We start from the raw sequence: 15,287 nt of genomic DNA, 5'->3' as shown, positions 1-15,287 counted from the left end.
TAGGTTGGACATTAGGAAAAAGTTCCTAACTGTCAGGGTGGTCAAACACTGGAATAAATTGCCCAGGGAGGTTGTGGAATCCCTATCTCTGGAGATATTTAAGAGTAGGTTAGATAAATGTCTATCAGCGATGGTCTAGACAGTATTTGGTCCTGCTATGGGGGCAGGGGACTGGACTCGCTGACCCCTTGAGGTCCCTTCCAGTCCTAGTATTCTATGATTCTATATATCTTATTTGGATGCATGTATCATTCTTGTATGTAAAGTTATGAGATTTTCTTACAGTTTTAAATGTTCAAATGGTGTACCCGGAAGCTTTAATGACTGGGTGATCAACTTAACTTGAGAACAGCCTTGTTCATCCTTTAGGTTTAAGTAGTGATTGGTCCTAGGAAGACATGTGACCATACCAGCTGGTAGTATGGTACCTGTTTGACTAGGTAACTTTACATGGATGGTGGGGTAGAGAACAGAACATTTCTGCCCAAGGAGAACCTATGTAAACAATGGGAAGCTCTCTCTTATCTTTGGCTGGGCTGGGGAAGAAGGGCCTGGCACACTTAGATACAAAAGGAACCACTAGAGACCCAAGTCAGAATAAACAGTCACTTTTTGGCTTGAAGCCTGGCCTGAAATAAGAAAAAGTTCTTTAGGGTAAGGGACTGCTTGTAGTAATTTTTTTAGTGAATTAGAATTAGCTGTGCATTTTCTTTTAATTTTAATTCTGTAATTTAAGCTACGTCTCAACTGTAAGCTTCTTTCGGAAGAGAGCGTCCACACAGCAAAAGAGCAATGAAAAAGCAATGTGCTTTTTCGAAAGATAGCATCCCCATTCATTGCACGCTATCTCGCATTTAAATTGTGATTAGTATGGACGGAGTGGTCACCAGGGCGCACCTGTGGCTTTTTTTCGAAAGAATTCCTTCTTCTGTATCCACACACGCCTTTTTCCGAAAAAGCTTTTTCAGAACAAGGCTTCTTCCTTGTAGAATGTGGTTTACTGCCATAGGAAAAACCCCTCCGTCGTCTGACTTTGTCGAAAGAACTCAATGGCAGTGTGGATGCAAGTATTGTTGTTCTAGAAAAACGCTGCAGTGTAGACTCACCCTTACTTTGCTCTCTCCTTTTTCACTTGCAACCACTTACATCCTACGTTTGCACTTAATTAAGTAGACTTTGTTTACTATCAAGGCCAGCCTCAATAATTACTATGGGGCGTGGGGGAGAGCAACCAATGTGCATATTCCCTCTTTCATTGATAGAGGATGAACATCCTCATGAGCTTTCTTTGTGTGAAACATTTACTCAGAGAAAGATGGATTTATTTGGGGGTTTGTTCCCTTTTGGGTGCCAGCCCTAGAACTGCATCCTGCCAGAGCTGAAGTAATTGTGTCTGCGTTGCTCTTCAGGGGACAGTTATCCCAACTCTGTTGCATGGCTGAGGGAGACCAGGGAATCTGGCCCAGCAGGACAGGACGGTGGGAAACCCCAGAGAGGAAGAAGGTGTCAGTGAAATAATCAGCACACCAGGAGACTGCTCCAAGGGGTCATCTGTGACCACACCTGTCTCAGTTTCCACTTCTCTTGCTAGTTCAAGGCCCTGGTCCAAACCTCCAAACCATCAAAAGGGAAAGACCCAGCTATTCTATTAAATTTCTTTATTATGTGTATTACTGTAGCACTCTGAAGAGCCAAGTGGGACTGAGGTTCAGGTGTACTGAGTACATAGAAACACTTAGGAAAACATAGCCCAGCAGTTAGATTTCCATTCGTGTCCTGCCAAAACAATTATTCCTCTGGAATAATGTAGCGTATGCAGCATGTAATGCAGCATCTACATATGTCCCAAACAAAGCTGCTCACAACCAGGGAAATGGAGAAGATCAGGAAATTCTATTGCGTTTGCTGTGGACCTCTCCATGGAGACCTGATTTACCTGGATAGTGCGTAGGCACTACAATGATGAGCACTATCACTGGGAGCAGCATCATGAGTAGCCCTGTGAGCTCTCTGAGCTGAAGAATGTCAAAGTAGCACAGTGTCTGTCCTCCTCCTGCGGCAGCAGCAGCCTGCATGCTGCTGAGTTCCTAGTGCAGGGCAGAACAGGAGCTTTCCAATGATTGATTCGCTCTTTGTTCCTCAAGCAGAGCTGCTCACTCCACTGTCAAATACTTCCCAAAGCCTTGACAGGGGAGGGGCATATGCCTGCAGGGCAGCGGAAATAACAAAACACTGAGCACAGTCATCTGGGCAGGTATCCTGGGATGCTGGTGGAAGCCAGTTATAGCAACAAAACAGAGTCTATGCAGCTTTTGTAGATCATAAAGGAAGGGGAAAAGAAAAAAGTCTCTAGTAGGGGTGGACGTTTTTTTGTCATCAAAACTAGGCATTTTCCTCCCAAAAGTTCCATTGTACTATGTGCACTCTCACTGTTTTGTCACCAAAAGACAGATTTTGGTGACAAAAATTGCAGTGTGCACATGCCCTCAGAACTTGCTCTTCATACTGAGTGGGTAAGTAAAACAGACAATGGATTTCTGACTTGTACACTGAAGCACATTGAACTCTCTTCCTGACCTTTGCTGCTCCGCTGTTGGCTTTGGGAGAGCCTGATGAGGTCAGCTGAGACCTACCCTGTCCACATCTGCCTGGAGGCTCTTATGTAAGAGACAGCTGGGCCCTGCAATGGTACTTTGCCTTTCCCAGGCAGAAAGGGAGTGTTGTGCTGCCATCTGGTTGCAAGCACTATTGTTGTGTGATATGTTCAAACTGTCTATTTTTTTAGCTGTCAGGGTCTCACCAACAGTTTGAAAACCTTATAGCAGCTAAGGTTATGTCTACACTACTGTATGTCAGCACATGTTATGATGCTCTGAGTGAATAAACCTCCCCCTCTGAGCGGTGTAAGTTGCACAGACATAAGCACTAGTATGGACAGTTCTGTGTCGGCGGGAGAGCTTCTCCCGCTAACATAGCTACTGCTGTGTGTGGGACCTGAAGTAATTACATCAACAGGAGTGCTCTCTCCTATCAGTTTAGAGTGGCTGCATTAGGGTGTGTCCACACTACACAGCTTTTGGTGACATGGCTTTGTCGACACAGCTGTGTTGCTAAAAGTCAGGCAGGGTAATCACTGTCCAAACTTGCTGACAAAAAATGTCCATCCCCTTGGAGCAGCAGCAGCTGTTTACACTAGTATTTGCTGCGGCAGAGCTTTTGTCATATGGAAGTGGGGAGGTCAAGCACAAAAGCTTTGGGGCTCAATTGCTAGTGCCATAGAACAGCTACTTCGGGAACCAGGGCAGCTGTGTTCTTGTTGCTTCAGGGGGGTGAGAAACCCTGAGAGGTCAGCTGAGTGGGGAGCTATCAGTGGGGTGAATCCCAGTTGAGACGTTTGATCTGAGAGATTACAGATATTGCAGATGAGAGTCCCTGAGCTATTATACAGATTTACTCTTGTTTATACTGTGTCCCTCTGTGGCAGCACATACCCACCCCATCATTGGAATAGGGCTATTCTGGGGTGAGGTTGCCACTTCACTGGTCACCGGACTGTCTCACTAGTCCATAAATCTCTTGTACCCTACACACCTCTAAGTCCATCAGTAGTCTTACACAGCGGACAAAATGGACTGCTGGCCAAAGACAATAAGCCTTCTAGGTTTCCAGGTAGTATGGCCTAAAACACTAAGCGCCCTTGCATCAGGGCAGTAGGGCCTAATAGCCAGAGTCAGTGAGTGCCCCTTGCTTCAGGGCAGTGTGGCCTAATAGCCAGAGTCAATATGACTTGGCTTATTGGTAGGGGGACTCGAGCCCACCCTGCTCCACCAGGTCCTGACCCAGAGCCCTATGAACAGTGGGGCTGCCTACTGCTCCCTCTTGGCAGGGAATCTGGCTGAAACACGCAGAGAATACTTGGGCGGGAGAAGTAGCTCCTCCACCCTCCCTAGGTCACTTCCTACTGGTCCCGCTGGGGCGTCGTCCTGCTGGGGAGTGGTTTCTCCCTGTGTCTCCATAGGGGCTGAGTAGTGGCAGGCTCCTGGCACTTCAGGTCCCTCTGTTTGGGACTGCGGCTGTAGCAGCGCTGAAGCTCTGTCTAGAGAACGTTCCTCTTCGCTGGCCAGCCTGGACTGAGCTGCTCTCTGGCCTTTTGTACTGCGCCAGCACTTGGAGCATGCCCAGTCTGGCCGAAGGGGTGGGACTTCCTCAGCCCACAGGGTTTTCATCCCCCTTGTTCTAGTGCGGGGTATGCCCACTCCATCACACCCTCATTAAAACCAGGACCTAATTGCAGGATGCCAAGCAGACAGAAGAGACAGTTGCTGCTCCAACAAGTATATGCTGTAGTCTAATCAGAGATTAGATGGAACAAGTGAGTGGCAGACTCACACAATATAAGAACTAGGGGTCACCAAATGAAATGAATAGGCAGTAGGCTTAAAACAAAAGGAAGTTTTTCTTCACTCAGCGCACAGTCAACCTGTGGAACTCCTTGCCAGAGGATGTGGTGAAGGCTAGAACCTGAACAGCCTTCACCACAAAGAAGAGCTAAATAAATTCATGGAGGTGAGGTCCATCAATCACTATTGGCCAGGATAGGTAGGACTGGTGTCCCTGGCCTCTGTTTCTCTGGAGGTGGGTGACAGGGGAGGGATCACGTGAGGATTATTGTTGTGATCCCTCCCTCTGGGGCATCTGGTTTTGGCCACTGTGGGCAGACAGGGTACTGGGCTAGATGGATCTTTGGTCTGACCCAGTGTGGCCGCTCTTATGTTCTAGATGAGAGGAGGGAAATGGAGCGGGGAGGTGTTACATGGAGCTGTTGGGGGGCCATAGGTTAACCGATCTTTACAATAAGAAATCATTGTTTCTCCCTGACTGACAGACATCTGAACTGTCACTGCCTGGGTGATTGTCAGCATCAGAGGAAGCCTGGCCCTTACGGAGAAACTGGAGAAAGAGGAAGGGTTTTATGAATTATGGGTAGGGTGACCGGATGTCCCATTTTTAAAGGGGCAGTCCCATATTTAAGCCCTTCTGTAGGCACCCTGACTTTTTCTTAAAAACTGGCAAATTGAGTGCCAGCTCTCAGCCAGCAGGGTCCCACCCCCCATCCCATTTCCAGCCAGCGCTTCCTGTGCTGTGAGCTGCAGTGGCTGGTGAGTGGTGAGTGCAGGCAGGCACCAGGTGGTGGCCAGTTACGCACTGTCTCTGTTGCCCACCCATCTGCCCTCTGCATGCTCCCCCTCTTGCTGGCCGTTCTCTGCTTTTTCCCTTCACTCCCCCCCAGCCCTGCTGCTCCTCCATACCCCCCTCCCTCCAGCAGGGCACATCCCGCTTGCAATGCTTTGCAGAGAACCAGCCCCTGGTCTGAGTGCTGAGCACCCCAGCAGCCTGGCTGACAGGCTCCTTCCTTCCCTGCCTCTGGCTGGGCCAGTGCCTCAGGAAAGCTCAAGACTCTCCAGGCTAGGGCACTGGCCTGGAGGAGCCAAGCCCTGTGTGTGCCAAAGCTGTGCATAGGCTGGCATGGGGAAGTCTCCCTGCCTATCCGCTAAGCCCTGGAGTAGGGGTGGAGAAGTGATTTCCAGCCTGTTCACCCTGACCCTGCAGGCTCCACAGCAGCCTCTTGGGCAGAGGTGTAGCGTCCTTTTTCCACACTCCCCTCCCCTGGGTCCTGCCCCCTGGGAGCATGATACTGCTCTGTCCACTATTTAACCTCCCCTGCTGAGCCACCTCTCGGGCCAGACCCCATGGCTTCCAAAATGCCTGCAGTCAGGTTTCTTGGGCACTGATGCACAGTGCATCCTTAGGGCTTAAGGGTTATGTTGGTTCCTTTCTCAGCCTCCACTTTTTCTCATTGAGCTCCCCCCCACCCATGTGGGTTTGTGTCCACAGTGAGCAGAAATTTCATAATGAACAGGGAAAACTCCCACAGGTTTATCTCCTCCTCACTCAGACATTCGATAGCCATGTCTGCAGTACCACTCTTTCACCAGTCACTAACGCATGGGGCCTCTGGATGATCGAGGTGCTAAAGGAGCACTCAAGGACAGTAAGGCCCTTGTGGAGGAAATAAAATGTATTTGCATCAGTCTCCACAGCTGAGGATGTGAGGGAGATTCCCAAACCTGAGCCATTCTTTTTAGGTGACAGATCTGGGGAATTGTCTCAGATTGAGGTGTCATTAGAGACAGTTTTGGATCAAATTGATAAACTTACCGGGACCAGATGGCATTCACCCAAGAGTTATGAAGCAACTCAAATGTTAAATTGCAGAATTACTAACTGTGGTTTGTAACTTATCCTTTAAATCAGCTTCACCACCAAATGACTGGAGGATAGCTAATATGATGCCAATTTTTAAAATGTGCTCCAGGGATGATCCTGAGAGTTAGTCTGGTAAGTTTAACTTCAGTACCAGTCAAGTGACTCAATGATTAATAGAATTCAGACACAGAGATGAACATAATTCGTTGGGGAAGAGTCAACATGGTTTTTGTAAAGGTAAATCATGCCTCACTGTGACGGGGCGGCCGGGGCAGGGTGGAGGGGGTCCTTAGCCGCCGGTTGCAACTGCACTGTCAGTCTTTATAGGGGTTCTCCGAGGCGAAGGGGGACCTGGGCCCTCCCACTCTCCAAGTCCCAGCCCAGGACCCTAAGGGTAGGCGTCCTAGACGCGCTGCCCGACCAGGGGGGCCACAGCCATAACTCGCCGGTCCCCGGGTCTCCCTGACCCTGTCCTGGGCTGCTTCCTCCGTCTCGGTTAGTCTTTGTCCATCTTCCCCCGGGGCGGGGAAGGGAGAAGGGGGGGCTCACCTCTCCTAGCCGGGCTGCTCCTGGCTGGGGTTTGCCCTTAAAGGGCCAGTGCAGGGCAAACGCCCTGTCACACTCACTAATCTACCAGAGTTTGTTTTTTGAGAAGGTCAACAAACAGGGCCAAGGGGGATCCAGTGGATATAGTGTACTTAGATTTCCAGAAAGTATTTGACATGTTTCCTCACCAAAGGCTCTTAAGCAAATCAAGTTGTCGTGGGATAAGAGGGTTATCATAGACAGATAACTGGTTAAAAGATAAGATACAAAGGCTAGGAATAATGGTCCATGTACAGAATGGAGAGAGGTAACTATTGATGTCCCCCAGAGGATTGTACTGGGACCAGTCCTATTCAACATGATCATAAATGATCTGGGGAAAGGGGTAAACAGTGAGATGGCAGAATTTTCAGATGATACAAAACTGTTCAAGATAGTTAAGAACAAAGCAGACTGTGAAGAGCTTCAAACGGCTCTTCCAGGAACACACAGTAGATGAGCCTGAATTTCTTGGGTTAAAAAATAAACAATAGGGGAAAATAGTCTTACACCTTTCAGGCCTACTGTATCTGTAATAAAGAAGGAGAAAAGGGCATTCCTCCCTTTCTGATGGCCTCTTCCCAGCTGCCCTACCCTCTGCCCCACTGAAACTGTTTTAATCTGACCTCATCTCTGGCTTGTGGTTACCTCACTGTAGATGGGACAGTGGGATGTAAGAGCTGGTTGTTACTATTCATAGAATGATCTTTCACTGGCCTGCAGGTGGGGCAGTGGCCTTGATGTGCAGATCTGATCTCAGTATTTGAGATTAATGTTGGCATCAATGAGAATCTGCAGATAAACCTGCAGCAGACAATGTGACTCCCATCTAGGGATGTCTCTGGAGAACACCTAGAGATGGCTTTACTTGCAGTTTTGTACATATTTCATGGAAATGAATAATTCATCACAGTGCATCCATTTTATGTTCATTTGTTCTTAGTTCCCAATTTCATCTGAGTTCCATCTTTGTAAGGCACGTGTGTATTGCAGCAGTGAGCTCATGTTATCGCACAAGGGAAGGGAACTAGTTCCCTGGCCATGGACATTGGCACCCAAAACATGTATGTGTATTGAACTCATGTCTTTGCCAGTTCAAGTGCAGTAGGCACCACTAGGGAGAGCTGATCTCTAACTGACTCTAGTAGGGCAGCTATCCCACTCCAGCAGGGGAGGAGTTAAAGCTGGCTGGAGGAAGCCTGCACAGAGCCAGAGCCAATCAGGAAAGGGCTTCTAAGAAGCCAATCGGAGAGTAGCTTTCTGGGGCAGCCTTGTTATAAGGAGCAGCTCAGCAGAGCACCTTGGACAGAGCAGTGCTGGGCAGGCCAAGGGAAGCTAAGGAGAGGAGTAGGATTGCCAGGTGTCCGGTATTGACCCGGACAATCCACTTTTTTTTTGGCCTCCTGCTTGGTAAAATGTCTGGTATTTTCTGATTTTTTTTTTTTTTCCCTGGCCAGGAGGTGAAAATCCCAGGTGCTTACTTGGTTCCGCAGGGGAGCTGTCTGGCCTGGACAGGAAGACAAGATGCCAGAGGGTCCCTGGGTCAGGACCCAGAGCAATGGGCAGATCCTTACCCCTTACAGTGCAATTAGCGGCAGTGGCAGGTGAGACTGAAGACTGCTAATACCTCTGGAAGGGGAGGGAGAGACCGGAGTAATGGGCACGGCCGGGGGGCAGTGTCCTGAAGAGAATGCCATGGTCCTGAGAGTGATGTGGGTCCAAGGAGACCCAGCAAAGTGACAAGTGAGACACTAGCCAGAAGAGGGTGCCCTGCTGAGTGTCAGAGCTCATCCCTGGTGTGACCAGCAGGAGATGTGGCGGAGAGTCAAATTCAAGGTGATTTACAGTGTATCTGACTCCTATTTGTGGGGGCCTTTACTTTATCCTTCCATAATGAAAATGTACCTGGTAAGAACAGCAGTTGGGGCCTCCCTCAGCCACTTTGTGTCTGAGACTGCTGATAGCTTCTTTAGAACTTATTGCAAATGGTCCCTTTTGCCACTTTTTTACAGAGGTTCTTCTAATCGCCTTCATTCAGACTTCTGTCCTGATAGCATCGTAATAAGTGTAGGGTGCAGCTCAAAGCAATGTGAAGTCTGTGTAACTGTGATAATTCCAGTGATGTGGGCTCTACAGTTTGAGATCATCTCAATCAATCGTTTCATTCTGAGAAAACAAGAGGAATTGTCCACTGTGACTGAAATGCACTGGAGTTGTATAGATGCCAGACATCATGTTGTAAGCAGGACACAAAAAGTAATCCTTCTGTTTTACTCTGTGCTGATTAAGCTCAACTGGAGTATTATGTCCTGTTCTGGGCATCACATTTCAGGAAAGATGTGAAGAAATTGGAGAAGGTCTAGAGAAGAGTAACAAAAATTATTAAAGATCTAGAAAATGTGACCTTTGAGAGAAGATTGAAATAATTGGGTTTGTTTCATATAGAAAAGAGAAAACTGGTGGGAGGGGGACATAAGTTTTCAAGTTAATACAGGGAGGAAGGCGATAATTCTCCATAATGTCTAAGGATAGGACAAGAAGCGATGGGCTTAAATCAAGGGTGGGGAAAAGGGTCCCCATGGCCTGGATCTGGCCCACCAAGCAAATTGATCCGACCTATAGAGGCCCTGCAGCTCCCTCACCCCCAGGCCAATAAGGACCTGGGGGCGGGGGGAAGCGCGCAGAGTCTCCTCCCGCCCTGTAGGAAGTGCATGGCACATAAGGCACGTCTAGACTACGTTAATTTTGCATATCTTCTCCCGATTGCTTTTTCAACAGGTTTTTTTTTTTTTAAAGTGAAAGTCTGGATGCAGTTTTTTCAGAAAAAACAACCCTTTTTTGAAAAACCACGTAAACCTTTTTTTAGGAAAAGCAAGTTTTTTTCTAAAAGGTTTTTTTTCCTCGAGGGGGGGGGGGGAAAAAAAGGGTCCATACTTCTTTCACTTTTGGAAAAAGCGCCTTAAAGCGATCAGAAGAAGATATGCAAATTAGCCCCGAATTTGCATATCTCCTTTCGAAAAAATAAACATCTAGACATACCATTAGAAACACGGCATACTCCTGGCAGGGTGGGAGGAGACTTTGTGCGCTCCCCTCTATCCCCAAACCTTAATTGGCCTCGAGGCGGGCGGGGGAGTGTCATGCGAAGTCTTCTACTGCCCTGCAAGTGGTGTGGCGTTTAAGGGCCACATGCTCCTTACAGAATGGGGGCAGGGTGGGAGGAGCCTTCACACACTCCTCCCTCCCCCAGGCCAATCAGGCTTTGTGGGTGGGGAGAGCACGTGAAGTGTCTTCCCACCCTGCAAGGGGCTCAGCAGTTAGTCAACCTCCATCTGCTGCTCAGCTGGCAGTTGACTCTAAGCGCAGTGCTCCCTTGCAGGGCAGGGGCAGGAAGCGAGAGACTTCACGTGCCCTTCCTCTCCAGGCCCTGATTAACCTGGGGTCAGCAGTGGGAGCACGCAGTCTCCTCCCACTGCCAGAGGTATGGGTACCTAGAGGGAACCACCAGCTTTTCAGAACAGCTGGTGGTTCTCTGGGGGGGGGGGCAAAGACTTTGCACACTGCCCCACCCCCAGACCAATCAAGGTCTGTGAGTAAGGAAGCAGGGAAGTGTCCTGGCCCTATCCCTTCTGCCTGAGGCCCCACCCCTTCCAGGGTAGCCCGGGGTCATCTCAAAAATTTCTGAAGTGGAAATTATTGCCCACCTCTTGCTTAAATTGTACCAAGAGAGATTTAGGTTGGACATTAGGAAATATGTCATAACTGGAAAGGTGGGTGAGCACTGAAATAAATTGCCCAGGAAGGTTGTAGAATCTCTCTCTTTGGAGATTTCTAAGAGCAGGCCAGGCAAACATCTGTCAGTGATGATCTAGATGAGGCTTGTTCCCTGCATTTACAGCAGGACCTCGAGGTCCCTTCCAGTTCTAGTATTCTATGATTCTGTGGCCAGTCCAAGCACTGTTATACTGGGGAGAGGATGGGAGGAAGATAGTGAAAATCAGAGCATTTTGTACACAAGTGAAACCCTGCTCCTTATATAAAGTGATTTGCCCAGATCACTCAGATGCAGAAAGAGCAATGTCTTCAGAGTATTATTAGTGTTCCCTAGCCTAGTGTTTCTCAGCCTTTTTTTATAAAGTACCCCTTAAAAAAAAAAGTACCCCCAGTACCTACAGTTTTCAGACACACAAGTTTTTTCTACCATTGCAACACATTTGTTTAAACAACTTAATCGTCACTGGGCAGGGGATGACATTTTTGGGTGTAAAAAGTACAAAAATAATAAAATGCTGTAAAATTTAAAACAAATTCAGTTTTCTCCAAATTTCAGTTGTGCTGATGTACCCCTCAGACTTCTCTCGAGTACCCTTGGTACTTGTACCATTGGTTGAGAAACACTGCCCTAGCCCATTCTAGCTTTACTCTGTCCAGCTAGCACCCCATGTTCAGTATGGCTGTCTGACAGCCCCTGTTGGGTTTTGTCAGCACTGTCAGCAGCATGGCATTTGTTATCTGGATAGATCATGGCATCTTGCAAAATCCCATCCCTTTTGACTCTGGTGTTCAAGCCCTGGGGATATAAAGAGCTGGAAGACCCGTGTCCCAGGAATCTGACTCGTCATAGGCATCAGCTGCCTTGGGAAAAGAGCTTGATCAGCTGGTTTCAGACTAAGGCTATGTCTAGACTGCAGGCGGATCTTTCGAAAGAGCAATCCGCTTTTTCGAAAGAGCACCCAGTGAGTCTGGATGCTCTCTTTTGAGGAAGCCCTATTTACATTGAAGAACGCCTTCTTTCGAAAGAGGAACTTTCGAAAGAAGGCGTTCTTCCTTGTGAAACGAGGTTTACCGCCATCGAAAGAAAAGCCGCGTTCTTTCGAAATTATTTCGAAAGAACGCGGCTTGAGTCTGGACGCAGGGGAAGTTTTTTCGGGAAAAGGCTACTTTTCCCGAAAAAACCCCTGAGTCTGGACACAGCCTAAGGGATGTGCTCTGAGATGAGGGCTAAAAGGAGTGCTGATGTGTGCTAGGGCAGAATTATAATGCCTCAACTTTCAGCTTTCACAGGGTCACTTGCTGCGTCTGACTCTGTCCTTATTTCTGGTCTGTTTTGGGCCCTCTTTCTGTCTTTACTCCTCTCTCTCGGATACATAAAGTGTCTAATAATGAGCAGTCCTGTGGCACTTTGGAGACTAACAAACATCATGAGCTTTTGTGGGTGAAACCCACTTCATCCAATGAGTTGGAGTCTGATGTCTAATGTTCCTCTTCCTGAAGGATGGCACCACATGCATCAGTAACTGCTGCTGACAAGCAGACAACACAGCCTAACCAGCAGGGACATCCTTGTGGGAAACTCTCTCTCTCTCTCTCTCTCTCATCGGCGGCATCTGGTTGTCTCTTCCGAACAGGATTTTGGAGCCTCAGGATTTTCTTGCGTCAAGGCTGTGATCCCTAATTCCTCCACACTCTGTTGCATCATCCATCTGTGTGCTGCATTACTTCCCTCTCTAATGCCATGCAGTTCTGTGCTGCTCTCTGGTGTGCAGTTCCTATTACTGTTCCCACCATGCATCAGTGCTTTTCTTTAATCTCCCTTTTCTTGTTCCTTCCTGTCCTTCACTCGTTGCTAATATTTGCTCCACTTTTCCAGCTTTGCTCTTAATCCCCTTTATCCTTTTCCATTGAGACTTCTTAGAAGTCATCTGCCTTCATTTTCCCTAAGGCTTTTATGAGTTGCTTAGTTAAATTAGGATCACCACTTTGAAAACCTTCTGTTCCGGAACAAAAGCGGGACCAGCATATTGGCACAAAAAATTGGGTTATTTCATCTAGAAGCTGGAATGATGTTAATGGCAGGTAGAAGACTAGTAACTCCTTATATAGTAAAAGATAAAAATTACAGCTGCAGTAGGGACAGCTTGAGATCACATTGGTAATTCTGGAGAAAGTAAGAGGGTGTCAACTTAAGGAGTGTAAAAGTAAGTTGTGACATTGGATATTTGATGTGAACATACATAACAGTGGGTGCAACAATGTTCTGTGTTTGCCCCAAATTTTGTACAATGTAGGCCAAGTAAGGTTTACATTGAAAGCTTATGTTTTGCTGATTCTGATTATACTATTCATTTGCATGTATGATTTTTGCATTTGAAGTTGAGTATTGGCTCTGTACTTGTATTTCAAAGATTTGCTTTTGGGAGATTATCAACAGGCCTCACCCACCTATTGTGAATAGTAATACTTTATTGGCAATGGACCTTAGGTGTTGTTGTTAAACATCTGAGAAATTTTGCTGTAAACCTGCAAATGAGCAAGTAAGCAATAGCAGCTAAGAACTGAATCCTGCATGGACAGGTGACTTGCTCATGTGACAAACTCCATTTTGTGAGGTACTTTCACACAGCAAGAACAATGGGATTCCCTCCACATGGGCAAGATTATAAAAAGGGCCCTAGAGGTTCCTCCATCTTTGTTTTCACTCCAACTCGTCGCTTCAGAAGCATCTTTGCTATGAACAAAGGGCCCGGAATGACTGATGATTCATCCTAACAAAGGATGTGCTCTAAAGACTTTTAACCTAGCAGTTTATTCCATCCCTGCTACAAGCCTGCACCATTTAACAATTCTACTCTACCTTGTATTTCTTTCTTTTACTAATAACCCTGTTGGTTTTAGATTCTGAAGAATTGGCACAGCGTGCTCTTTTGGGTAAGATCTGAGGTATAAATTCACCTGGGACTGTGGCTGGCCCTTTGGGAATGGGAGAACCTGTTCGGATTTGGTGAGACTGGTTTTCGTAACCTCTCACCTGTGTAAGGAGCAGTGCTGGTTGTGACACCAGTAAAGTTAGGGTGTCTAAGGGGATTTGCTTGTGAGGTTTCCTGCTGGCCAGGGTGTCGGCTGGAGTGCTCTTTGTGACTGGTTTGGTGCCTTAAAGAGAAGGACCCCAGTCTTGGGCTATAAGTAGCCCTGGTTCTAAGCAATTTGCCCTGATTCGACCTCTCAGCAGTGCACCTGGAAATCTATTATATTATGGTATTCACTTAACTATCCACCCTCCCGCAATAGGTGGACGAGGCCTGTTGATATCTCCAAGAAGTGAATGTTTGAAATACAAGTACAGAGCCAATACTCATAACTTAATACAGAAATCATACAGGCTGCTGAATAGTATAAACAGAATCAGCAAGCATGAGCTTTTAACAGACACCTCACTTTGCCCCAAATTTTTTACAAGGTGAGCCAGCATACAACAGTGGGTGCAACAATGTTTTGCATGTTCAGATAAAAAATTCAACAATGACACAAAAGCTTAAAAATAAGTAAACTAGAATGTCTGCTAATAAGGCACTTAGGGGGATGGAATGGTAAATCAGTGGTACACTGTCGATTCTCAAGATCTGGAATAGGGAGCAGATACCACGAGAGTTCAGAGAGACACTGATCATTAGTTTCCGCAGTCTGATTTGTCGCCCTTCTTGAAGGGACTATCATGGCATCTTCCTCCTGGTAACGGCAGGGAAAATCTTAGCTTGAATCCTTGCCCATTGATTCCTACCCATCAGAAGAAATTCTTCCAGAGTCCCAGTGTGGATTCCGACCATTCCGAGGAATCATGGACGTCATCTTCACTGCTCTTCAATTGCAAGAAAAATGTCGTGAACAAAATCCAGCCTTATACATGAGTTTTGTTGACCTGACCAACGTGTTCAATTCAATCAATTGTAGTGCCCTGTGGACCATCCTCTCAAAGATCAGTTGCCCCAAAAAATTGATCAGCATCCTGAGGCTGCTTCACGACCACATGACTGCCACAGTGCTGAGTAACAATGGATCCTGTTGAGGTAAAAATGGGAATCAAACAGGGCTGCATCATTGCCCCAGTGCTGTTCCGCTTCTGCATTGCCATGGCCCTCTATCTCATTGATGGCAAGCTTACAAATAGTGTGAACATTGTCTACAGAATGAATGGGAAGCTTTTCAACCTCAGGAGACTGAAGGCTAAAAGCAAGACCTCCACGACTTCAATCATGGAGCTCCAGTACGCAGATGACAATATAGTCGCTGCTCTTTTCCTCCATAGCTCTTCAGATGCAGGGCATTTGACGTGGTCTCACACAATCTTTTTAACAATAAACTAGGCAAATACAACCTAGATGGGGCTACTATAAGGTGGGTCCGTAACTGGCTGTATAACCTTCCTCAGAGTAATTATTAGCAGTTCACAATCCTGCTGGAAAGGCAGAACAAGTGGAGTTCCGCAGGGGTCTGTTTTGGGGTTGGTTCTGTTCAATATCTTCAACGATTTATATATTGGTATAGAGAGTGTAATGGGGCGGACTGGCCGCCCACTGACCCGGAGGTGGAGGAACCCCTCTAGGAGCCATTTTGGGCACAGCCTAGCCCCTCCTTATCACTTGACTGGAAGTCAGTAG

At 47.1% G+C, this 15,287-nt stretch overlaps 2 protein-coding genes across 4 annotated transcripts in view; one reads left to right on the top strand and one right to left on the bottom strand.

Annotated features, from left to right (window-relative positions):
• Positions 1 to 15,287, bottom strand: part of LOC102458593 (ras GTPase-activating-like protein IQGAP1) — a 564,033-nt gene that overhangs the window by 443,912 nt on the left and 104,834 nt on the right. The gene's annotated exons all lie outside the window — the stretch shown is intronic.
• The window catches only part of MAP1A (microtubule associated protein 1A), a 117,367-nt gene that overhangs the window by 22,709 nt on the left and 79,371 nt on the right, over positions 1 to 15,287 (top strand). Inside the window, exons 2-3 of one of the 3 annotated variants that reach the window (XM_075916982.1) lie at positions 6,316 to 6,399; positions 8,310 to 8,456. The exons of 1 other annotated variant lie outside the window; for it this stretch is intronic. In XM_075916982.1, the coding sequence (XP_075773097.1) occupies positions 8,411 to 8,456 (46 nt within the window). In that variant the 5' untranslated portion in view covers positions 6,316 to 6,399; positions 8,310 to 8,410. The remainder of the gene's footprint in view (positions 1 to 6,315; positions 6,400 to 8,309; positions 8,457 to 15,287) is intronic. One more of the 3 variants, XM_075916979.1, reaches the window with a different exon arrangement.

Source organism: Pelodiscus sinensis, unplaced genomic scaffold (genome assembly GCF_049634645.1).
Source record: "Pelodiscus sinensis isolate JC-2024 unplaced genomic scaffold, ASM4963464v1 ctg56, whole genome shotgun sequence".
In the NCBI taxonomy this organism is placed as follows: domain Eukaryota; kingdom Metazoa; phylum Chordata; order Testudines; family Trionychidae; genus Pelodiscus; species Pelodiscus sinensis.
This window is presented reverse-complemented; position numbering and strand designations above follow the sequence as displayed.